Here is a 25,541-nt window from a genome sequence, read left to right as displayed (position 1 = left end):
TTCACCCCACAAATAAATTTACATGGGGAGTATGTGCAGAGCATTGTACCCTAGTGTCTGTACATTCCTATGTTAGCGGGAAGGACTGGACACACATTTTAGCGGGACCAGGCAGGATTGGACAAACATTTTAGCAGGAGCGGGCAAGAGTATAGCAAACACGGGAGAGGGCGGGATTGGTCAAAAAAATCATCGGGAGCGGGATTGAAAAACCAGTCCAGCGCAGGGCTCTACCCTGCTTGTCCTCAGTGCACAGAGCCCTGCTTGTCCTCAGTGCACAGAGCCCTGCTTGTCCTCAGTGCACAGAGCCCTGCTTGTCCTCAGTGCACAGAGCCCTGCTTGTCCTCAGTGCACAGAGCCCTGCTTGTCCTCAGTGCACAGAGCCCTGCTTGTCCTCAGTGCACAGAGCCCTGCTTGTCCTCAGTGAACAGAGCCTTGCTTGTCCTCAGTGCACAGAGCCCTGCTTGTCCTCAGTGCACAGAGCCCTGCTTGTCCTCAGTGCACAGAGCCCTGCTTGTCCTCAGCGTACAGAGCCCTGCTTGTCCTCAGCGTACAGAGCCCCGCTTGTCCTCAGCGTACAGAGCCCTGCTTGTCCTCAGCGTACAGAGCCCTGCTTGTCCTCAGCGTACATAGCTCTGCTTGTCCTCAGCGTACAGAGCCCTGCTTGTCCTCAATGTACAGAGCCCCGCTTGTCCTCAGCGTACAGAGCCCTGCTTGTCCTCAGTGTACAGAGCCCTGCTTGTCCTCAGTGTACAGAGCCCTGCTTGTCCTCAGTGTACAGAGTCCTGCTCGTCCACCCACACTTCCTGTATTTCGACTCCTTACAGAGACACACATACAATAGCTGTAGGGACAAAACTATACATATTTTTTAAACCAATGTATATTACAAATATACATATAATGGTATTATCTCCATTATATAAAAAGCTTTTGTTAACGACCTACTTAAATAAAAATTTCAGAATAAACTCAAATACAATATATCTTCACTTTCTGCATGCTGATATACTGGCCTAGTTTTATCAATCTGTCTCTGACAATTTCTGGAGTGATTTTCCCATAAACCAATCACAGCTCAGCTTCATATCTTAACAAGCTCTGATAAAAGGAAATCTGAGTAGCTATAGGAAAATCACTCCAAATTTAGTTTCAGATTGATAGATCTGAGCCACTATGTACCTGCACATAACTAATGTCATGAGGTATCCAGAAATCATAAGGACAATCCCAGGGTTCCCGCTGTCATGCCCATGGTAGGAATAGTTGAAGTCCTGGATCTTGTCCCAACCACTGTCCCTTCCAACTTAAACCTTCTGCCCTAAACTGTGGCCCCCAACTGGGTGACAGTCCCTACTAACGGCAGGGACGTCAGACGAGTCAGACAGTCTGGGTCAGCAACAAACAGGCAAAACAGTACCAATACGTCAAACAAGGGGTTAACCAAAAGGAAGAAGCCAAAAGGATCAGAACCATGAAAGCAGTGAAGTACACAATCAGAAGGCAAAGTCAGAGAAGCAATCGGTCAAACCTATAGAGCAGCGCAGCACAAAATCTGTAGGCAGGAGCAAAGACTGTAAACAGGCAACAGGTCAGGTCACAGGAGGCCAGAATAGCAACAGGGATAGTAGGAAACTAAACAACAGTGCAGCTTATTGGCCTGGCCCTTCCGCCTTAACAAAGCTGGTTGTTATAGAGCCCATGGGACTCTCCAAGTGACACCTTCCAGGTAGTGGGCGCGCTGTGGGAGCGAGGACAGGTACGTATGCTATTGTGTTGTCACCCTAAATGGCGACTCCATAACTTGAAGGCAGTCCATACTCTGAATAAGTTCAGGGTCGCCACAGGTCAATATAACAAACTACAGCAACACAGTCAGTGAAAAAAAGTCCGAACACAATAGATAAAAACGCACTAAATACAATACTACCAGGGAGACAAACTAACAGAGAGGATTGTCAGCGAGCCAAATCAGGGAGCCAAAAGGACAGCAAATGTACAGAGCCTAAGTCACAAAACCAGGTAAACAGGATAAGATGCAGGTGAACGCTAGCTACAGAGATAAACTCTTGTCACAAGCAAGGTCGAATAGAACATTGCAGGCTTAAATAGGCACTACTAGCAAGGTGTGGTCACACCAGGCACCTAACTGGCAAAAGATGCAGAACACAGGATAGGCTAGGTTGTTACCACAGAAACCATAGGCTCTGCACACAACCAGGGAAACTTAAAGAGATACACCTCTTACAGGTACGTTTATGACACCCAACCTGAATGGAGGCCAAGCGCTGAAAGGAGAGGATAGGTGTGGCGGCGGCGGGGCTTTGCAAACCCCAAGCCATGCCTATCCGACTGTGCCAGACAGCTGGATAAATGTATTTTATAAGTTATAAAAGAAGGAGGAAAACCCATAAAGGTATGGTTACACTCATGTTATGGACATCTATAACAACATTGTATAAGTCTGGGGGGCTAAAAACTCATGACAGTTGCGCTTTAAAGGAGTACTCCAGAATAGAAAAATTGTCCTCCATACTGCCGGCAGTAAAAAAGCGACGTCGCACTGCCGCTCAGACTCAGCTGGTGATTGGCTGAGTGCTGTATGACTCACCGACCACCGACAACCAGGAAGAGGATCGCGGCGGAGACCAGAGTGGGTTTCCGGAGGCACCGAGGGAGCGAAGGAAGGTATGTATCTATTTATTTTTTTACTGCCGGCAGTATGGAGGACAATTTTTCTATTCTGGAGTACTTCTTTAACTGTTTATATTGCTTCATCTGTATCTTACTTATTTATTTAACCTGTGTAATTACACAAGCAAAAAAACAAGTATGACAGACTGGTTTATGTGAGTTTATGCTATTGTACACTAAAGAATTAATCATATAGGATTTAGCATGTTATGATTTCATCACTGACAGATATATTTCTGTTATTGATTGGTTGATTGTATGGCCATATATCCTGTATTGTGATAATGCTTGTGAAAAAAGTGTAATAAAAGGGCTGCTGGATTCTGAGTGCTGTATCCTACTCTGCTTTGCTGTATTGTATATATCCAGATTTTGGACCAGGCCCGGTGAAGCATGCACTACCTAGTGTGGCTTTATATAATATTTATACCTGAGCTGTTGATTTTTTTCTCATTGTAGTTTTAGCTTTAATCGGAATACTGTAGTCTCTGGGACAATGTGTTGGAGGAGAGGTCCTATAATCTGTCCTGGTCAGCTCCACTACAGTCCCTTTCCTCTGCTCATCCCTGCCACCTCACCCCTCCTCCTATTCTCCTCTGGAGATAGATAAGGGGCTGTTTATTTTGGCACAGCATGGTAACACAGGAGAGAAAGACTGAGACTTCCCCTCCTCCCCTGACTGAGCATCAGCTGAAGGAGAAGCAATCCCTCACACTCTGTACAGAGCAGTGCTGCACCAGAGGGAAGGAATACAAGAGTACCTGCAAGCTCTGGTGCAACGGTAACCAGCAGTATATAAGAGCATTGCAGCAGTAGTGGCCAGGACAACAAGTGAAGTAGTACAAGAGTACTAGTGAGCAGTGCAGCAGTAGTACTAAGTAATGCAGCAGTATTAGTGAGCAGTGCAGCCACAGCAGAACAGGAGTAGTAGTGAGCAGTGCAGCCACAGTAGAACAGGAGTGGTAGTAAGCAGTGCAGCCACAGTAGTACAGGAGTAGTAGTGAGCGGTGCAGTAGTACAGGAGTAGTAGTGAGCAGTGCAGTAGTACAGGAGTAGAAGTGAGCAGTGCAGCCACAGTAGAACAGGAGTGGTAGTAAGCAGTGCAGCCACAGTAGTACAGGAGTAGTAGTGAGCGGTGCAGTAGTACAGGAGTAGTAGTGAGCAGTGCAGCCACAGTAGAACAGGAGTGGTAGTAAGCAGTGCAGCCACAGTAGTACAGGAGTAGTAGTGAGCGGTGCAGTAGTACAGGAGTAGTAGTGAGCAGTGCAGTAGTACAGGAGTAGTAGTGAGCAGTGCAGTAGTACAGGAGTAGAAGTAAGCAGTGCAGTAGTACAGGAGTAGACGTGAGCAGTGCAGCCACAGTAGAACAGGAGTGGTAGTAAGCAGTGCAGCCACAGTAGTACAGGAGTAGTAGTGAGCGGTGCAGTAGTACAGGAGTAGTAGTGAGCAGTGCAGTAGTACAGGAGTAGTAGTGAGCAGTGCAGGAGTAGAAGTGAGCAGTGCAGTAGTACAGGAGTAGAAGTGAGCAGTGCAGTAGTACAGGAGTAGAAGTGAGCGGTGCAGTAGTACAGGAGTAGAAGTGAGCGGTGCAGTAGTACAGGAGTAGAAGTGAGCGGTGCAGTAGTACAGGAGTAGAAGTGAGCGGTGCAGTAGTACAGGAGTAGAAGTGAGCGGTGCAGTAGTACAGGAGTAGAAGTGAGCGGTGCAGTAGTACAGGAGTAGTAGTGAGCAGTGCAGTAGTACAGGAGTACAAGTGAGCGGTGCAGTAGTACAGGAGTAGTAGTGAGCAGTGCAGTAGTACAGGAGTAGTAGTGAGCAGTGCAGTAGTACAGGAGTGGTAGTGAGCAGTGCAGTAGTACAGGAGTAGTAGTGAGCGGTGCAGTAGTACAGGAGTAGTAGTGAGCGGTGCAGTAGTACAGGAGTAGTAGTGAGCGGTGCAGTAGTACAGGAGTAGTAGTGAGCGGTGCAGTAGTACAGGAGTAGTAGTGAGCAGTGCAGCCACAGTAGAACAGGAGTGGTAGTAAGCAGTGCAGCCACAGTAGTACAGGAGTAGTAGTGAGCGGTGCAGTAGTACAGGAGTAGTAGTGAGCAGTGCAGTAGTACAGGAGTAGAAGTAAGCAGTGCAGTAGTACAGGAGTAGACGTGAGCAGTGCAGCCACAGTAGAACAGGAGTGGTAGTAAGCAGTGCAGCCACAGTAGTACAGGAGTAGTAGTGAGCGGTGCAGTAGTACAGGAGTAGTAGTGAGCAGTGCAGTAGTACAGGAGTAGTAGTGAGCAGTGCAGGAGTAGAAGTGAGCAGTGCAGTAGTACAGGAGTAGAAGTGAGCAGTGCAGTAGTACAGGAGTAGAAGTGAGCAGTGCAGTAGTACAGGAGTAGAAGTGAGCGGTGCAGTAGTACAGGAGTAGTAGTGAGCAGTGCAGTAGTACAGGAGTAGTAGTGAGCGGTGCAGTAGTACAGGAGTAGTAGTGAGCAGTGCAGTAGTACAGGAGTAGTAGTGAGCAGTGCAGTAGTACAGGAGTAGTAGTGAGCAGTGCAGTAGTACAGGAGTAGTAGTGAGCAGTGCAGGAGTAGAAGTGAGCAGTGCAGTAGTACAGGAGTAGAAGTGAGCAGTGCAGTAGTACAGGAGTAGAAGTGAGCGGTGCAGTAGTACAGGAGTAGAAGTGAGCGGTGCAGTAGTACAGGAGTAGAAGTGAGCGGTGCAGTAGTACAGGAGTAGTAGTGAGCAGTGCAGTAGTACAGGAGTAGAAGTGAGCGGTGCAGTAGTACAGGAGTAGTAGTGAGCAGTGCAGTAGTACAGGAGTAGTAGTGAGCAGTGCAGTAGTACAGGAGTAGTAGTGAGCAGTGCAGTAGTACAGGAGTAGTAGTGAGCAGTGCAGTAGTACAGGAGTAGTAGTGAGCAGTGCAGTAGTACAGGAGTACAAGTGAGCAGTGCAGTAGTACAGGAGTAGTAGTGAGCGGTGCAGTAGTACAGGAGTAGTAGTGAGCGGTGCAGTAGTACAGGAGTAGTAGTGAGCGATGCAGTAGTACAGGAGTAGAAGTGAGCGGTGCAGTAGTACAGGAGTAGAAGTGAGCGGTGCAGTAGTACAGGAGTAGTAGTGAGCAGTGCAGTAGTACAGGAGTAGAAGTGAGCGGTGCAGTAGTACAGGAGTAGTAGTGAGCAGTGCAGTAGTACAGGAGTAGTAGTGAGCAGTGCAGTAGTACAGGAGTAGTAGTGAGCAGTGCAGGAGTAGAAGTGAGCAGTGCAGTAGTACAGGAGTAGAAGTGAGCAGTGCAGTAGTACAGGAGTAGAAGTGAGCAGTGCAGTAGTACAGGAGTAGAAGTGAGCGGTGCAGTAGTACAGGAGTAGAAGTGAGCGGTGCAGTAGTACAGGAGTAGTAGTGAGCAGTGCAGTAGTACAGGAGTAGAAGTGAGCGGTGCAGTAGTACAGGAGTAGTAGTGAGCAGTGCAGTAGTACAAGAGTAGTAGTGAGCAGTGCAGTAGTACAGGAGTAGTAGTGAGCAGTGCAGTAGTACAGGAGTAGTAGTGAGCGGTGCAGTAGTACAGGAGTAGTAGTGAGCGGTGCAGTAGTACAGGAGTAGTAGTGAGCGGTGCAGTAGTACAGGAGTAGTAGTGAGCGATGCAGTAGTACAGAAGTAGTAGTGAGCAGTGCAGTAGTAGTAGTGAGCGGTGCAGTAGTACAGGAGTAGTAGTGAGCAGTGTAGTAGTACAGGAGTAGTAGTGAGCGGTGCAGTAGTACAGGAGTAGTAGTAAGCAGTGCAGTAGTACAGGAGTAGGAGTGAGCGGTGCAGTAGTACAGGAGTAGTAGTGAGCATTGCAGTAGTACAGAAGTAGTAGTGAGTGTTGCAGTAGTACAGAAGTAGTAGTGAGTGTTGCAGTAGTACAGAAGTAGTAGTGAGTGTTGCAGTAGTACAGAAGTAGTAGTGAGTGTTGCAGTAGTACAGAAGTAGTAGTGAGCGTTGCAGTATCAGGAATACAGGAGCAGTAGTGGGCAGTGTAGTAGGAGTAGTGGAGTAGTACAGTAGTAGTGGTGAGCAGAAGCAGTGCAGTCAGGTACCAGCAGGTTTTTTTCTGCCATCCAGCAGAACCTCAGCTCCTGACTTCATTCAGTGACAGATGACTGCCCATAAGTGACCTCAGCAGAGACCCCAGCAGCCTGTATACAACAGAGACTCCAGTAGCCTGTACATAGCAGAGAATCCAGCAGCCTGTATACAACAGAGACTCCAGTAGCCTGTACATAGCAGAGAATCCAGCAGCCTGTATACAACAGAGACTCCAGTAGCCTGTACATAGCAGAAAATCCAGCAGCCTGTATACAGAAGAGACTCCAGCAGCCTGTATACAGAAGAGACTCCAGCAGCCTGTATACAGAAGAGACTCCAGCAGCCCGTATACAGAAGAGACTCCAGCAGCCCGTATACAGAAGAGACTCCAGCAGCCCGTATACAGAAGAGACTCCAGCAGCCCGTATACAGAAGAGACTCCAGCAGCCCGTATACAGAAGAGACTCCAGCAGCCCGTATACAGAAGAGACTCCAGCAGCCCGTATACAGAAGAGACTCCAGCAGCCCGTATACAGAAGAGACTCCAGCAGCTCGTATACAGAAGAGACTCCAGCAGCCCGTATACAGAAGAGACTCCAGCAGCCCGTATACAGAAGAGACTCCAGCAGCCCGTATACAGAAGAGACTCCAGCAGCCTGTATATAGCAGAGACTTCAGTAACCTGTATATAGCAGAGACTCCATTAACCTGTATACAGAAGAGACTCCAGCAGCCTGTATACAGCAGAGACTCCAGCAGCCTGTATATAGCAGAGCCTCCAGCAGCCTGTATATAGCAGAGACTCCGGCAGCCTGTATATAGCAGAGGCTCCGGCAGCCTGTATATAGCAGAGACTCCGGCAGCCTGTATATAGCAGAGACTCCGGCAGCCTGTATACAGCAGAGCCTCCGGCAGCCTGTATACAGCAGAGCCTCCAGCAGCCTGTATACAGCAGAGCCTCCAGCAGCCTGTATATAGCAGAGGCTCCAGCAGCCTGTATATAGCAGAGACTCCAGCAGCCTGTATATAGCAGAGGCTCCAGCAGCCTGTATATAGCAGAGGCTCCAGCAGCCTGTATATAGCAGAGCCTCCAGCAGCCTGTATATAGCAGAGGCTCCAGCAGCCTGTATATAGCAGAGGCTCCAGCAGCCTGTATATAGCAGAGACTCCAGCAGCCTGTATATAGCAGAGACTCCAGCAGCCTGTATATAGCAGAGGCTCCGGCAGCCTGTATATAGCAGAGGCTCCGGCAGCCTGTATATAGCAGAGGCTCCGGCAGCCTGTATATAGCAGAGCCTCCGGCAGCCTGTATATAGCAGAGCCTCCGGCAGCCTGTATATAGCAGAGCCTCCGGCAGCCTGTATATAGCAGAGCCTCCGGCAGCCTGTATATAGCAGAGGCTCCAGCAGCCTGTATATAGCAGAGCCTCCAGCAGCCTGTATATAGCAGAGACTCCAGCAGCCTGTATATAGCAGAGCCTCCAGCAGCCTGTATATAGCAGAGCCTCCGGCAGCCTGTATATAGCAGAGCCTCCGGCAGCCTGTATATAGCAGAGGCTCCAGCAGCCTGTATATAGCAGAGGCTCCAGCAGCCTGTATATAGCAGAGCCTCCAGCAGCCTGTATATAGCAGAGCCTCCAGCAGCCTGTATATAGCAGAGCCTCCAGCAGCCTGTATATAGCAGAGCCTCCAGCAGCCTGTATATAGCAGAGCCTCCAGCAGCCTGTATACAGCAGAGCCTCCAGCAGCCTGTATATAGCAGAGCCTCCAGCAGCCTGTATATAGCAGAGCCTCCAGCAGCCTGTATATAGCAGAGCCTCCGGCAGCCTGTATATAGCAGAGGCTCCAGCAGCCTGTATATAGCAGAGGCTCCAGCAGCCTGTATATAGCAGAGCCTCCAGCAGCCTGTATATAGCAGAGCCTCCAGCAGCCTGTATATAGCAGAGCCTCCAGCAGCCTGTATATAGCAGAGCCTCCAGCATCACCTCTTGCACTCAGCTCCTCACACAACGGAAGTGACTTCTCCAAGTGTCACAGATCAGTCCGGGACATGAGTGTGTAACCTGCTGAGGTAGAGCAGTTATCGCGCGTTTCCTCCGGGGCACTATGGATCACCAAGGCGGAGAGGTGTCGATGTGGCCAGCGGGGAGCTGCAAGAGTATACCGGACGATGACAAGGTGTGCCCGCTGCGGGGAACAGTTGATGGGCTGCAGTCGGAGATGGAGGAGTTCAGACGCGGGGTGGAGAGGCAGCTGGAGGATGTGCTCAGACTGGCCGGACCGCTCTCCCGTACCGTCACCGACCTGCAGTGCGAGAACCGGCACCTACGGGAACAGGTGGAGAAACTCAGCCGCCAGGTGGAAGCACTGAGCCGGGCAGCAGGGTTGAGTGGAGACGGGCAGACCAGGTACTCCAGCCATGCTCTGCTGTCAGTGTCCGCCAAAGCACAGGTCAGTCCCATTCATCTCTCTCAGCCGTCTCTTACAGGGGAGTTCCACTTTAAAAACAGAGGGGCAGATTTATCACTTCAATGATAAAAAGTAGCCAGGCAGTAATATATATATTTTTTTTAAATGTATAATTTTTTGACTATTGCTTAACCCCTTAAGGACTCATTTTTTACCTCAATGACCAGGCTTTTTATTTTTTCATCTGACATGTATCTCTTTGCAGCAGTTTTTGTGAAAAACTTCAAAATATTGTGAAAAACTAGAACCATTGTTTTTTTTTAAATTTTTATTTTTATGGTGTACACTGTGCGGTAAAAGTGATGTTATATTTATTCCGTGGGTCAGTACGATTATGGCGATACCCATCTTATATACCATTTTATATCTTTTTCCTTTTCTGAGCAAAATTCTTTTTCTGCCATTCATTTTCCAACAGCCGTAACTTTTTTCTTTTTCATTCGATGCCATTGAGTAAGGGCTTATTTTTTGCGGGATGAGCTATACTTTTTATTGGTATCATTTTTGGGATACGTGCTTCCTTTTTGATGCTATTTGTACCAAAATTGGCAAATTTTGCGCTTTTTTATCTTGTAATGTGTTTTTTATTTTTTTTTATTTTTAATTACATTTTTTTTACGGCGTTCACCGTGCGGGATAATTTACTTCATATTCTTATAGTACACGTCATTACGGACGTGGCAATACCAATTATGAATATGATTTGTGTTTTTTGATCTTTTTTGGTGATAATATTGGGCTTTTATTGGGAAATGGGCTTTTTTTTTTTTTTAAGTTCTTTTTTTATTTAATTTTTTACACTTTTTACAGCAATACATTTGTACTGCAGCACAGTATGACCTGACCAGCTGCACACAGTATAGCCTTTGCGATCCAGCCTGTGGCTGGATCTCACAGGCTTCCGTAGCAGGCAGACAGGTGGTTATGATCTGACCTCCTGCTGCCATAGCAATCAACGGCGACCCGCGATCATATTGCGGCGGCGCCGTTGGTGAACAGGGGGATAGCGCTCCCCCTGTCAACACCATAGATGCCGTGATCAGGATTGATCATGGCATCTACAGGGTTAATGCTGCCGGGACCGGCGCAATCGCAGCTCCGTCAGCTGCGGCAGGACTCCAGGTGTGATTGACAGCCAGGTCCCGCCTTCGATCTCCTGCGATGCCAGCTGCAGTGCCGGAGATCATTATGACGTATGCATACGTCCCATCGCGCGAACACGTCGGGTGCTGGGACGTATGCATACATCCTATAGCTGGAAGGGGTTAAGGATGCAGCCAATTTTATTTTAGCGTTTTTGTTTTTTCCTCCTCGCCTTCTAAAATTCATAACTTTTTTATTTCCATTCCCAGACCCATATGAGGGCTTGTTTTTTGCGTGACCAGTTGCACTTTGTAATGACATCACTCATTTTATCCTAAAATGTATGGTAAAGCCCAAATTTTTTTTTTTGTGTAAGGAAATTTTAACAAAAATCTTAATTTAGCCAATTTGGGGGGTTTCGTTTTCGCGCTCTACACTACGGTAAAAAATACATGTTTTCTTTATTCTCTGGTTCAATACGATTAAAATGATACCCATGGTTACATACATTTCTCCATATTGTACCGCTTTTTAAAAAATCTCAAACTTTTTTTTTTACACAATCAGTATGTTTAAAATTGCCCTATATTGACCTGCTCTAACTTTATTTTTTCGTATTCAGGGATTTGTGAGGACTCATTTTTAGCACCATGATCTGTAGTTTGTTTAGTACCAGATTTGCATATATGTGACTTTTTGATCGCTTTTTATAAAATGAAAAACATTTTTTACAGAAATTTATTTTTTTTTTTTATTTTTTTTTTTTACATTTACGCTGTTCGCCGTAGGGGATCATTAACATATATTTTTATAGCTCAGACATTTACGCACGCAATGATACCAAATATGTTTATTATTTATCATTTGTTTACGCTTTTATGTATTAATATGGGGGAAAAAAGGGTGATTTATTGGGGGAGGGGAAAGTTTTTTTTATTTTTAACTTTTTTTTTTTTGTCCCCATAGGGAACTATTTATAGCAGTCATTAAATTGCTAAGGCTGGGTCCACACTACGTTTTGTCCCATACGGGAGCGCATACGGCAGGGGGGAGCTAAAATCTCGCGCTCCCGTATGTGACCGTATGCGCTCCCGTATCTCATTCATTTCAATGAGCCGACCGGAGTGAAACGTTCGGTCCGGTCGGCTCATTTTTGCGCCGTATGCACTTTTACAACCGGACCTAAAACTGTGGTCAACCACGGTTTTAGGTCCGGTTGTAAAAGCGCATACGGCGCAAAAATGAGCCGACCGGACAGAACGTTTCACTCCGGTCGGCTCATTGAAATGAATGACATACGGGAGCGCATACGGTCACATACGGGAGCGCGAGGTTTTAGCTCCCCCCTGCCGTATGCGCTCCCGTATGGGACAAAACGTAGTGTGAACCCAGCCTTATACTGTTCAGTGCTATACATAGGGCATAGCACTCATCAGTATTAGGGTATGTTCACACTACAGTGTGTGAACGGAATCTCCGCTCGCTGAATTAAGCTCGGCAGCCGGCGGCGGCGGTAGGACCGCGCGGCACTGTGCCGTCACCATTGACAGCTATGCAGTGCTTGCGGACTTCCGCGCAAAGAATGAACATGTTCTTTCTTTGCGCGGAACAATTTCAATTGTCCGCCGCTGAAATTCCGCAGTGTGAACGGGTCTCGCGGAGACCCATTCACACTAATGTTAAGTTCACACCGCGGGGAATTCCGTAGTGTGAACATACCCTAAGGGTGGGTTCACACCACGATTTTGCTATACGGTTTCATATAAAAAAAAAAAAATGTATGCAACCGTACAGAAAGCCGTTCCCATAGACTTCCCATTCAAAACCGTATGCACCATATTGCATACGGTTGTCTCCGTTTTTCAAGCCATACAGTTTTTAACTTTTTTGTTTCCAGACAGAAAGCCGTTGCCTACCATGGTTTTTGGTCCGGGTGAAAAACCGTATTAAACCATATACGTTTTATTTTTTTTAACATGGGAGTCAATGGGAACCGTACGGAACCATATATGCGTATGGTTCCATCCAGTTTTCACTATACGTTTTTTGACTTTCCACAGTTTTTTTTTCTTGTAATTTCAGTGAAACTTTATTCATAATGGAGTGAAAAGTTCAAAACATATAAGTTTTTTTTCTTAAAAAACAGATGCAACCAGACATCACTTTTCAAACCGTATACAGATAAAAATGTGTACACACGTTTTGATACAGATTAGTCAGGTTTTGAGGTATCCGTTTTTTTTTTTAATCAAAAACCTGATACAGGAACTGTATTGCAAAAAGGTGGTGTGGACCCACCCTTATCGGTGATCTTCTGCTCTGGTCTGCTGGAAGGCAGATCAGTGCAGAAGACCCCGGGAGATGGACGGAGGCAGGTGAGGGGACCTCCATCCGGCATCTTGGCTGCCGCACTTCCGCAGATGCCGTGATCTGTATTGATCACGGCACCTGAAGGGTTAATGGCAGACATCAGCGCGATCGCTGATGTCCGCCATTACCGCCTGGTCTGCAGACAGCCGCCGGGAATGAAGCGAGCGCAGCTCCTGCCCTCGTATCACAGCCGCGCCATAAATTTACGGCACTGTGCTCTAAGAGGTGCTATGCAGCGCCGTACATTTACGGTGCATGTCCTTAAGGGGTTAAATACATGTTTTGCAGTCTATGACTCTTAACCCCTTAATGACAGACCCATTTTTTTACCTTAAAGGGGTAGTCCAGTGGTGAAAAACTTATCCCCTATCCTAAGGATAGGGGATAAGTTTGAGATCGCGGGGGGTCCGACCGCTGGGGCCCCCTGCGATCTCTCTGTACAGGGCCCCGGCTCTCCGGCCAGATAGCGGGTGTCGACCCCCGCATGAAGCGGTGGCCGACACACCCCCTCAATACATCTCAATGGCAGAGCCGGAGATTGCCGAAGGCAGCGCTTCGGCTTTTCCATTGAGTTGTATTGAGGGGGCGTGTCGGCCGCCGCTTCGTGCGGAGGTCGACACGCCCCCTTCCAGCGGGCTGTCGGGGCTCCGTACAGGAGATCGCAGGGGGCCCCAGAGGTCGGACCCCCGCGATCTGCAACTTATCCCCTATCCTTAAGATAAGTAGGATAAGTTGTTCACCACTGGACTACTCCTTAAACCCCTTAAGGACCCAGCCAATTTTCACTGTAGGACCTGGACATTTTTTGCACATCTGACCACTGTCACTTTAAGCATTAATAACTCTGGAATGCTTTTACCCTTCATTCTGATTCTGAGATAGTTTTTTCGTGACATATTCTACTTTATATTAGTGGTAAAATTTTGTCAATACAAATTCCAAAATTTTATGAAAAAATTGAAAATGTTGCATTTTATTTTTCTTAAACTTTGAAGCTCTCTGCTAATAAGGAAAATTAATATTCCAATTAAATTATATATTGATTCACATATACAATATGTCTCCTTTATGTTTGCATCATAAAGTTGACATGTTTTTACTTTTGGAAGACATCAGAGGGCTTCAAAGTATAGCAGCAATTTTCCAATTTTTCACAAAATTTTCTAAATCGAAATTTTTCAGGGACCAGTTCAGTTTTGAAGTGGATTTGAAATACCCCATAAATGACCCAATTATAAAAACTGCACCCCTCAAAGTATTTAAAATCACAAAAGGAACGTAACAAGGGGTACAGTGACTCTTAACACCCCACAGTAGTTTGACGACTTTTCATTAAAGTATGATGTGTAAATGATTTTATATATTTTTTTCACTAAAATGCTAGTTTCCCGCAAATTTTACATTTTTACAAGGGGTAATAGGAGAAAATGGAAATACCCCATGTGTGGACATCAAGTGCTCTGCTGGCGAACTACAATGCTCAGAAGAGAAGAGAGTCACATTTGGCTTTTGGAAAGCAAATTTTGCTGAAATGGTTTTTGGGGGGCATGTGGCATTTAGGAACCCCCTATGGTGCCTGAACAGCAGAAAAAAAAAAAACACATGGCATACTATTTTGGTAACTACACCCCTCAAGGAATGTAACAAGGGGTACAGTGAGCCTTAACACCTCACAGGTGTTTGATGACTTTTTGTTAAAGTTGGATGTGTAAATGAAAAAGAAAAAATAAGTTTTTCCACTAAAATGCAGTTTTTCCCCCAAATGTCACATTTTTACAAGGGGTAATAGGTGAAAATGACCCCCAAAATTTGTAACCCCATTTCTCCTGAGTATGAAAATACCCCATGTGTGGACGTCAAGGGCTCTGCTGGCGCACTAAAATGCTCAGAAGAGGAGGAGCGCCATTGAGCTTTTGGAGAGAGAATTTGTTTGGAATGAAAGTCAGGGGCCATGTGCGTTTACAAAGCTCCCCGTGGTGCCAGAACAGTGGACCCCCCCCCCCCCCCACATGTGATCCAATTTTGGAAATAATACCCCTCACAGAATGTAATAAGGGGTGCATTGAGTATTTGCACCCCCACTGGCGTTTGACAGATCTTTGGAAAAGTGGGCTGTGCAAATGAAAAATAAAATGTTTAATTTTCACAAACCACTGTTCCAAAAATCTGTCAGACACCTGTGTGTTTTGTGGGGCATGTACCCCTTATTTCATTACATGAGGGGTGTAGTTTCCAAAATGGGGTCATGTGGGGGGGCGGGTCCCTCGTTCTGGCACTATGAGGGCTTTGTAAACACACATGGCCTTCAATTCCGGACAAATTTTCTCTTTAAAAGCCCAATGGTGCTCCTTCTCTTCTGAGCATTGTTGTGCACCCGCAGAGCACTTTACATCCACATATGGGGTATGTTCTTACTCAGAAGAAATGGGGTTACAAATTTTGGGGGGCTTCTTTCCTATTTTCCCTGGTGAAAATGAAAAATTTAGGGTAACACCAGAATTTTTGTGAATTTTTTATTTATTTTTTTCATTTTCCCATCCAACTTTAATGAAAATTCATCAAACACCTGTGTGGTGTTAAGGCTCACTATACCCCTTGTTACATTCCCTGAGGGGTGTAGTTTCCAAAATCGGGTCACATGTGGGTATTTCTTTTTTTGCGTTTATGTCAGAACCACTGTAAAATCAGCCACCCCTGTGAAAATCACCAATTTAGGCCTCAAATGTACATAGTGCGCTCTCACTCCTGAGCCTTGTTGTGCACCCGCAGAGCATTTTACATCCACATATGGGGTATTTCCGTACTCAGGAGAAATTGCGTTACAAATTTTGGGGGTCTTTTTTTTTTTTTTTTTTTTTTTTTTTAAAAAAAATTTTTATTTTATTTTACAGTTTGTGAAAATAAAAAGTATGGGGCAACACCAGCATGTTAGTGTACATTTTTTTAATTTTTTTTTACACTAACAGGCTGCTGTAGCCCCCACTTTTCCTATTCATGAGAGGTAAAAGGAGAAAAAGCCCCCTAAAATTTGTAGTGCAATTTCTCCTGAGTACGGAAATACCCCATATGTGGCCCTAAACTGTTTCCTTGAAATAAGTCAGGGCTCTGAAGTGAGAGAGTGCCAGGCGCATTTGAGAACTAAATTAGGGATTACATAGGGGTATTCCATGCCAGTGATTCCCAAACAGGGTGCCTCAAGCTGTTGCTAAACTCCCAGCATGCCTGAACAGTCAGTGGCTGTCCACAAATGCTGGGAGTTGTTGTTTTGCAACAGCTGGAGGCTCCGTTTTGGAATCACTGCTGTACAATATGATTTTCATTTTTATTGGGGGGGGGGGGGGTCAGTGTAAGGGGGTGTATATGTAGTGTTTTACCCTTTTTATTATGTGTTAATGTAGTGTAGTGTTTTTAGAGGACATTCGCACTGGTGGGGTTTTACGGTGAGTTTACCGCTAGGAGTTTGCGCTGCTGCAAAAAATTTGCCTCAGCTCAAACTTCAAGCAGGAAACTTACTGTAGATTCACATGGGGGGGGGGGGGGCAAACCTCCAGCTGTTTTAAAACTACAACTCCCAGCATGTACTGACAGACCATGCATGCTGGGAGTTTTACTTTTGCAACAGCTGTAGGCACACTGGTTGGAAAACCTTCAGTTAAGTTCTGTTACCTAACTCAGTATTTTCCAACCAGTGTGCCTCCAGAAATCCAAAAGGAGCCAGAAAGGGACGGAGCGCAACGCCAATGTGAACCTAGCCTTGGTGAATCAAATTAGAGAAACTTTTCCATTTGTTTACCTACTGATAGGAATTTAGGCTTCCGTCTGACAAATCCAAAGAACATGTAAGAATTAGTGATGAGGGGATTGTCTGTTCTGTGGCCATTTCCTCCAGCAGTCACCACTGGTAATCGGCTGCAAACACAGGCTGAATGAAGGAATATACTGCGTACACAATGCCCGTCAAAATTATTATTTTGCATTGCTGGGTACTCGAAGGAGCACAAGAAGGGCAAATTGCAATGTTCGTATGTATGGAGTAAACAAGAGGTGGCTGTTAGCCGACAGTTATTGAATTTATATGGGCACCTGTAGGTTAAGCGTTAAACAAATAATACATACATAGTTCATAAAGTTGAAACAAGACCAGAATCAATCAAGTTCAACCTATAACCCTACAGTGTTAAACCAAATGAAGACAAATAACCCTTCTCACCTCCAGTATCAACATTCTGTCCCTATTAATCTAGTATCTATAAAGGTTTTACTCTCCAGAAATATATCCAGGCCCCTTTGGAATTCTTTTATTCACCATGACTACTTCCTTTTGCAGAGAGTTCCATGGTCTTGCTGCTCTTACAGTAAAGAACCTCCATCTGTGCTTGTGTACAAACCATCTTTCCTATAGATGTAGAGGATGCCCTCTTGTGATCGTCTGGTGAACCATTGTTTCACAAATGCAGCCACATACATTTTAATTCAAATTGACCTTTATCGTCATTCCAACTGATCATACATATAACTGTTTTTTTCATTTACAAAAAGATTGTTAATGGACTAGGGGCCATTGAACAAAAATGTCTTAGAAGGCTGACTTCTTATAATAGAATAGCAATAATTCCTTGTTTAGTTTGACCCAACGTACAATAGCTTTAGATGGAATGGTCTGTTTTCATCAACTTTAATCTAATTTGTATGGGTACCTAAAGACCCTGCCGCACAACACTGGGGGCAGCATTTCTCCCAGAAAAACAAAAGGGTTGAATAGTTGAGATCCAACATGCCCAACCCTTCTCTCCAATCAGAAATCATCTAATGTGTATGGGCAACTTTAGTCCTAGATCAGATGAGGATGCAGTGAGTTGAGGAACAAGTTTCCCAAAGTTTGTTTTTGGAGACACTCTACTTTTCTCTCAGGATAGGATACAGATCTGTACTATACTCTAAATCAGTGTGAATGAGTCTCTAGCGTGTTTTCTCAGTTTTGAAGGGGCCTTGTAGTAACCCAGGGCTTCCAGAAAACAGAAACTCAGTATAGCATAGACACAGAAGGTCCTCTTAGAAGAGCCCTGTAGGTTTTACCATAAGAATAGGATCACCTTAAAAATGTTATATATCATTAAAACATACTAAAGCTTCTTTTAGTGATTCATTTGTATAACATACATATTCATAGGTTATAAAATAACCAGTTAAAAGGACTATTGGGGGTATTTATCAAAGGATTTATGTGTTGTTTTTTTTTTTTTTTGACGTACCTTTGGCGCAATACTTTGGCGCAGTGTCTTTTTGCGCATCTTCTCCACTGTCATTTTTACAACTTTCTCAAAATCATACGGTCCTGTGTGTGATTTTAAAGGAGATGTCCGGTGCTCACTTTTCTTATCTTATCCGTTCCGGGCTGAAAAAGAAAAGAAAACAAACTTTCTCTTACCTGCCTAGGCTCCCCTGGTGCTTCAGTACAGGTGTTCGGTCCCCGGGCTGTATTCTTCTTACTTCCTGTTAGCCCGGCACGTCACACAGAGCTTCAACCTATCACCGGCCGCAGTGATGTCCCGCCTCGGCCAGTGATAGGCTGAAGCTCCGTGTGACGTGCTAACAGGAAGTAAGAAGTAGGTATCGACCGATTATCGGTATGGCCGATATTATCGGCCGATAATCACGATTTTGGGCATTATCGGTATCGGCAATTATCTTGCCGATAATGCCCCGCCCTCCGCACCGCCCCCACCGCACCGCGACCGCCACCCCCTCGACCCGCCGCACCGCACCTCCGACCCACCGCACCGCGTCGCACCCCCCACCGTGATGCTAGGCGGTATACCGGTATGGATTTTTTTCCCATACCGCTATACCGGTCGGGCCCCTCCCCCACCCTCCGAGTGAATAAAAAAAATTAAACTTACCCGTAATGGGGGTGGTCCAGGCCCTCCTTCCTTCATGTAGTGTCCGGGGGCGTTCCGGGTGGAGGGTGGTCCGGTCCGGGCTGTCCTTCTTCTCCCACGGTCTTCTTCTCCACTCCGGGCAGGCTCCGGCCTAGTACACTGCATAGACGCCGCTACGCCGTGACGTCAGGTGCGTCGCTGCGCACGGGCGTCACTGCGCAGCGACGTCTATGCAGCGTACTAGGCCGGAGCCTGCCCGGAGTGGAGAAGAGGCCTGCCGGAGAAGGACAGCCCGGACCGGACCACCCTCCACCCGGAACGCCCCCGGACACTACAGGAACGATGGATGGATGGCCCGGAGCACCCTGGCAGGTAGGGAGAGAAGCGGGTGGTGGCGGCGGCGGTCTATGGCCCCGCAAAAGCCACTGCAGATCATTGATTTAAAGCTCCCGCTTTAAATCAATGATCTGCAGCGGTGTCGCAGGGGGTTAAATAGCCGATAACTTATACCGGAATATCGGTATAAGTTATCGGCTATCGGCCCTAACCTGCACCGATTATCGGTATCGGCCCTAAAAAAACGATATCGGTCGATCCCTAGTAAGAAGAATACAGCCCGGGGACCGAACACCTGTACTGGAGCACCAGGGGAGCCTAGCCAGGCAAGAGAAAGCTTATTTTCTTTTTTTTTTTTGCAGCCCGGAACGGATACAATAAGATAAGTGAGCACCGGACATGTCCTTTAACTTTAGTCAGTAATTCAGCATTTGCGCCAATCTATTTTTGGCACAAATCCCCGCCAAGAAATTTTGCACATGGAAAACACACTTAGCAATGTCAGAAAATGTAAAGGCGTCAAAATACATTAAAACATTTTTTTGGTGAAAGCAGCGACGCCTCCAGGGCTGCTCAATACTATCCTGCGACATAGTTGTCTCTGAGGGACCTTCACCCTCCATTGAGCCAGCATTGGACATTGCCACACAGGTTCAGGAAACGGCTGTCCGGGCATGCTGCGAATTGTAGTTTTGCAACATCTGGAGGTCCGCAGGTTGAAGACCACTGCACTAAAGTAACAAAAAAAAAATTATAAATACCCAAGTTGAAAATAAAATCCATTTCACATGGTGGCTATAAACCCCACAAAAGAAAATAACTCATGTCGCTTGCTGATATACTGCAGGAGGGACTCCGAAATGGCTGCTCTGCAGGGTAAAATACGCGTCCTCTGTGGGGGTAAGTTCTGTGTAAAAGGCGCTGTGAACAGCTGATTTCAACATTTGAGCCAAAATTACTAACAAATTGCACCAAATGATAAATTTGGTGCATGTCCACGAAAACCAAAGTGAAAAAAAAAGGGTAAAAAGAAACTGTCAACAGGCAAAATTGTTAAATATCCCCCTATGTAGTACAAGAGCACTGTACTTTTGGACCACACCGCCTGACCCATATACCGATGGATCTATAAGGCCATGTTTAAAGGGGTAGTCCAGTGGTGAAAAACTTAGCCCCTATCCTAAGGATAGGGGGTAAGTTGCAGATCGCCGGGGGTCAGACAGCTGGGGCCCCCCGCGATCTCCTGTACGGAGCCCCGACAGCCCGCGGTAAGGGGGCGTGTCGACCCCCGCACGAAGCGGCGGCCGACATGCCCCCTCAATACATCTCAATGGCAGAGCCGGAGATTGCCGAAGGCAGTGCTTCGGCTCTGCCATTGAGATGTATTGAGGGGGCGTGTCGGCCGCCGCTTCGTGCGGGGGTCGACACGCCCCCTTCCCGCGGGCTGTCGGGGCTCCGTACAGGAGATCGCGGGGGGCCCCAGCGGTCGGACCCCCGGCGATCTGCAACTTATCCCCTATCCTTAGGATAGGGGATAAGTTGTTTACCACTGGGTCACCACTGGACTACTCCTTTAAACTTTGTATTTGAGTATTTTTTGCTACATTGATGTTCTGTGGATCTGCAGCCCCACAGCGTGCTGTGCCGTACCTGTTGGAGATTTGGAACAGAACTATATGGAGGATCACACTTTTTGCATCACAGATTTGTGACCGCATTCACAGTTTAAACCTTCTTTTCTGTCTTGACGTTAATGAAGTGACACCCTGGCAGGCCTCCATGGGGATAGCTCTGTGGGATATCAGCCTGTATCCCTGGAGAGAATGGTAAACCAAAGAAATGACTCATGAAAGCTAAAACTATTCCTGTAAATAATACCTTAAACCACAAAGGAAAAGCTGCCAGGATATGAGATGCGTTATTAGACCTTTTAGTTTTTCCCAAATACAATTTATGTAACCCCGTACAAATACTTTAAGCTTTGAATGTAAGTTTTCTAAGCTCAAAGCAATTAGTAACTTTTATATTCGATGCAGACTGGTTGGATATAACTATAAGGCTCCTTTCACACTACAGTTTGTGCCCGGTAGGTGACGAAGATAGCCGGAGCAATATTTGTGCATACAACGTCTTTTTCTCCCTCTATCTTCAGCCGCAATAACAGAAGTTATAATGGACGTTAGAGGAATCCCATTCAATGGGATCCTCTTTGCCTGTTATGACTCTCGTTAGGCTCTGTTACAATAACGGACGTTAAGGGTGGTCAAAGTGAAAAGAAAAAAAGAGCCATTAAAGTCCGTTTGTAACAGAGCCACTTTATAGTGTGAAAGTAGCCTTAGTGCATTGTAGGGATCGACCGATTATCGGTATGGCCGATATTATCGGCAGATAATCACGATTTTGGGCATTATCGGTATTGGCAATTACCTTGCCGATAATGCGTCGCACCCCCCACCGTAGTGCTGGGCGGTATACCGGTATGGATTTTTGCCCATACCGCTATACCGGCCGGGCCCCTCCCCCACCCTCCGAGTCAATAAAAAAAAAAAATAATAATAATAAACTTACCCGTAATGGGGGTGGTCCGGGCCATCCATCCTTCCTTCCTGTAGGTCCATTCCGGGTGGAGGGTGCACCGGTACGGGCTGTCCTTCTCCGGGGGTCATCTTCTCCACTCCAGGCAGGCTCCGGCCTAGTACGCTGCATAGACGCCGCTATGCCGTGACGTCAGGTGCGTCGCTGCGCACGGGCGTCACTGCGTAGCGGCGTCTATGCAGCGTACTAGGCCGGAGCCTGCCCGGAGTGGAGAAGATGACCCTCGGAGAAGAAGGACAGCCCGGACCGGTGCACCCTCCACCCGGAATGCCGCCGGACACTACAGGAAGGAAGGGTGGATGGCCCGGACCACCCTGACAGGTAGGGGGAGAGAAGCTGGTGGTGGCGGCGGCGGCCTATGGCACCGCAAAAGCCACTGCAGTGCATTGATTTAAAGCGCCCGCTTTAAATCAATGATCTGCAGCGGTGTCGAGGGGGGATAAATAGCCGATAACTTATAACCATATTCCAGTATAAGTTATCAGCTATCGGCCCTAACCTCCACCGATTATCGGTATCGGCCCTAAAAAAACGATATCGGTCGATCCCTAGTGCATTGTAGCCACTTTTCTGTAGGTTGCTGACTTCCTCCTATTGCTAAGTTTTGTTAGGTTCATTTATCATGAAATTAATAAAAACATTTCTCCCATAATACAATGCAACAATACAGAACTACTATAAAACACATTTCAACCTCTGTATTATTGCTGGATCTGCTCTACCTTTGCTCCATTGTTCTGATAAATTTAGATTACCATATTGGTATTGTGGATATAATACTAAAATGCACTTGTAATTCAGCCTCAGCATTTTTTTTCTGAATGTCCATCTCGGAAATTTCCAGCGGACATATCGCAGACAGCTAGGAAAGTTCTTAAATGCGCCATATTTCTGAGAGAATACTGCAGAAGCAGTTGACATGTCAATTCTTTTTGCAGAGGCTGGAATTGAAGTTTCTGCGGTATATGTTTACACTTGTAAATTCTGCAGTGTGAACATGGCCTAAGGAAAGATTTTAGACAAGTGTAATATGCATTTTTGTTATCCCTATGATGCCGTTAGTTCAGGTCATAAGACCCATAGTCGGTCAAGGGTTTGCAATTACACATGAAACTGGCCTAGGTTTTCGATCAGATATCGTGGTAATTTACTTTTTTTCTTTATTTTTATTTTTAAATGGTGCAGTTATTTAGAAACCTGCCAGTAGAGTGTGAATAAACTTATATATACAGAATGGTTGGAAAAAGATGAGCTAGGAATGTAATTTTAAAAAACAATGCAAATTTATGTAGGGTTTAGAGTCAAACCTTTTGGTCATGTTCACATGCAGAGGAAGCTTTTTGATTCAAAAGTGTTACAGGCATCTCCCTTTGCATTTCACATAAAGGGCAAAGATCCAAAAACAGGTTTACTGACCCAAACTCATAACATTCTAGCTTCCTTTGATGCCATTAGTTTAGTTCACAAGACTCCCAGTCAGGCCAGGACATTTGGCCGTAATACTGTACCTGTATTACACTCACGTGAAACTAGCTGTGGCTTCAAGAAATCATTTTACCTTTTTATTTCTTGGCTTAATCTAAAAAAGAAAACATTAAGTGCAATAATTGAAAGAAAAGACATTTTAGGGTGCGTTCACACGCTATTTGTTTTTGCGGGTTTTCCGCTGCGTATTTGGAAGGGGGTGGGCTTTTCTCAGCTGTCCGCAGCAGATTTTCCACAGAGGAATTTACGCTGCGGAAAATCTGCTGCAAGCCCCATTGAAGTCAGTAGGGACTGCGGCGGATTTTCCGCAGCGTAAATTCCGCCACAAAAAATCTGCTACAGATAGTCGAGAAGAGCCCGTCCACTTTCAAATACGCAGTGGAAAACCCGCAAGAACAAATCACGTGTGAACGCACCCTTACAGCATCTTGGAATATGTACAATATACAGTATACTGTAAACTGAGAGTACGATTGCTGTAATGATGTGTATCAAGGCTTTAAATATTAGCCTGTTTGCATTATCAAAGACCTAGTTGGAAAATGTTATGTATGTTAATCTTTAAAGGGGTACTCATATTATTGTACTTTTTTTTCAACTGATGCCATAAAGTTAAACAGATTTGTAAATTACTTCTGTTAAAAAATCTTAATCCTTCCAGTACTTATCAGCTGCTGTTATGATCCACAGGAAGTTCTTTTCTTTCTCAATTTCCTTTCTGCCTTATCACAGTGCTTTCTGCTGACACCTCTGTCCATTTTAGGAACTGTCCAGAGCAGGATAGTTTTTTTTTTATAGGGATTTGCTCCTTCTCTGGACAGTTCCTAAAATGGACAGAGGTGTCAGCAGAGAGAACTCGGGCCAGGCAGAAAGTAAATTCAAAAAGAAAAGCACTTCCTGTGGATCATACAGCAGCTGATAAATACTGGAAGGATTAAGATTTTTTAATAGAAGTAATTTACAAATCTGTTTAACTTTCTGGCACCAGTTGATTTAAAAAAAATGTTTTTCCAGTGGCGTACCCCTTTAACAAAAACAAAGTGGATCAAAACCCTGTACTGTAGATACATTGCCTACATGAATCATGAATGTCTTCTAAGAACGCAGTGTTGCGGGGTAATTTGAAGTAATCAAGTGTCTATATCTAGATCTCCCTTCTTGTGTCTTTCACTGCTGGACATTTGGTGTGGAATTCCTTCCTTCCTCCCCCTTTCATGCCATTGTTAAAAATAGCTGACCACTTTAAGTAGCCCATTGCCCAGTCATTGTGTCAGACTGTCCCGCAGAGAGTCTACACAGGAGCTTTATCCTCATCATGTCCTGTGCGTTTCAGGTAATCCCAATGTCTGCAGAGCTAGGGTTTGTTTTGTCTATTCTATTTTACAAGAGAGGATTCTATTTTAGGAGAGTTTTTGATTATAGTTTATAAATATTGCTTTTTATAGTTTGTTTTTGGGCTAATGCAGAGATCTTTCTAAACACTGTATAAAATGAACACTTATGAAGTTAATGTGCTTACCACAAAATTGTAGAACACCTTTTTATATAATTTTTTGGTTGTTTATGTGATTGTTTTACTTCTATCTAATATATTTGCTGTGCATGTTTTATATAGTTGGGTTCACAAGTCTTGTTTTTTTTTTTTTTTTTTAAAAGGAAATTCTACTTTTGTGAAACCCTTTTCGATCACTTGCTTAAAAACTCTTTGATTTCCCCATGTTATTTTATATGATAGGTGTTTTCTTTGTTACTGTTGACAGATTACTTTTATGCTTATTTGTTTCAATAAGTAATCAGTTTATTGGTCCATCCTAATCAATCTTGCAGTATCTTTTTCTCTTCTCAACCTGTCCTTCCGACTGACCGACGGAGCTCCCTTTAGCGGACCATGCCAGCAGTGTAAACGAGCCCTAAGCTGTAATTGCATTAAATCAACCTCATTTTGTAGGATAGCAGTATTTTATTTATTTTTCTATCGTAGGAATTATGATGGAGTTATTTTATTGGAATAAAATGATGTCTTAGGGGGCGATGTGAATACAGTCTACAAACATACGAATGGACATTGCACAGGGTGTAGAGTTTTTTTGCCTTCTGGATCGACACAGTAGGTTTATAAACTCGATGAACTCTTGCCCTTTTCAACCTTATCACCTAAGTAACATACACACGCACACACACACATATATATATATATATATATATATATATATATATATATATATAAATATAAATAATTTTTCATGTGAATTTTTATCATATCATAACGGGGGAGATTTATCAAAACCTGTGCAGAGGAAAAGTTGCCCAATCAGATTACGTCTTTCATTTTTGAAAAGGCCTCTGAAAAATGAAAGAAGCCATCTGATTGGTTGCAATGGGCAACTGGTCAACTTATCCCCCAACATTCCGGTGTGTAAATGAGATATCTGGAAGTCTAACTATGTAGAGGTCATAATCTATGGGCGGGGATGTGGAAATTGTATCTTCCAACGCCCCGGACATGCAGTTCTGGGCGCCGGGCAGGTGAATTCTTCAGGCATTTAGCCCTGCTTTGGGCAAGCAGCGCTAAATGCCGGAAGAATTCA

At 45.3% G+C, this 25,541-nt stretch overlaps 1 protein-coding gene across 2 annotated transcripts in view; it reads left to right on the top strand.

Annotated features, from left to right (window-relative positions):
- Nucleotides 1-8,567: 8,567 nt before the first annotated feature.
- Nucleotides 8,568-25,541, top strand: part of SMTNL2 (smoothelin like 2) — a 115,508-nt gene continuing 98,534 nt past the window's right edge. Inside the window, exon 1 of one of the 2 annotated variants that reach the window (XM_056558659.1) lies at nucleotides 8,568-9,187. In XM_056558659.1, coding sequence (XP_056414634.1) covers nucleotides 8,843-9,187 — 345 coding nt within the window. In that variant the 5' untranslated portion in view covers nucleotides 8,568-8,842. The remainder of the gene's footprint in view (nucleotides 9,188-25,541) is intronic. The other variant, XM_056558658.1, reaches the window with a different exon arrangement.

Source organism: Hyla sarda, chromosome 2 (assembly GCF_029499605.1).
Source record: "Hyla sarda isolate aHylSar1 chromosome 2, aHylSar1.hap1, whole genome shotgun sequence".
Classification (NCBI taxonomy): Eukaryota; Metazoa; Chordata; class Amphibia; order Anura; family Hylidae; genus Hyla; species Hyla sarda.
Note: the sequence above shows the minus strand (reverse complement) of the source record. Positions and strands in the feature narration are given on the sequence as shown.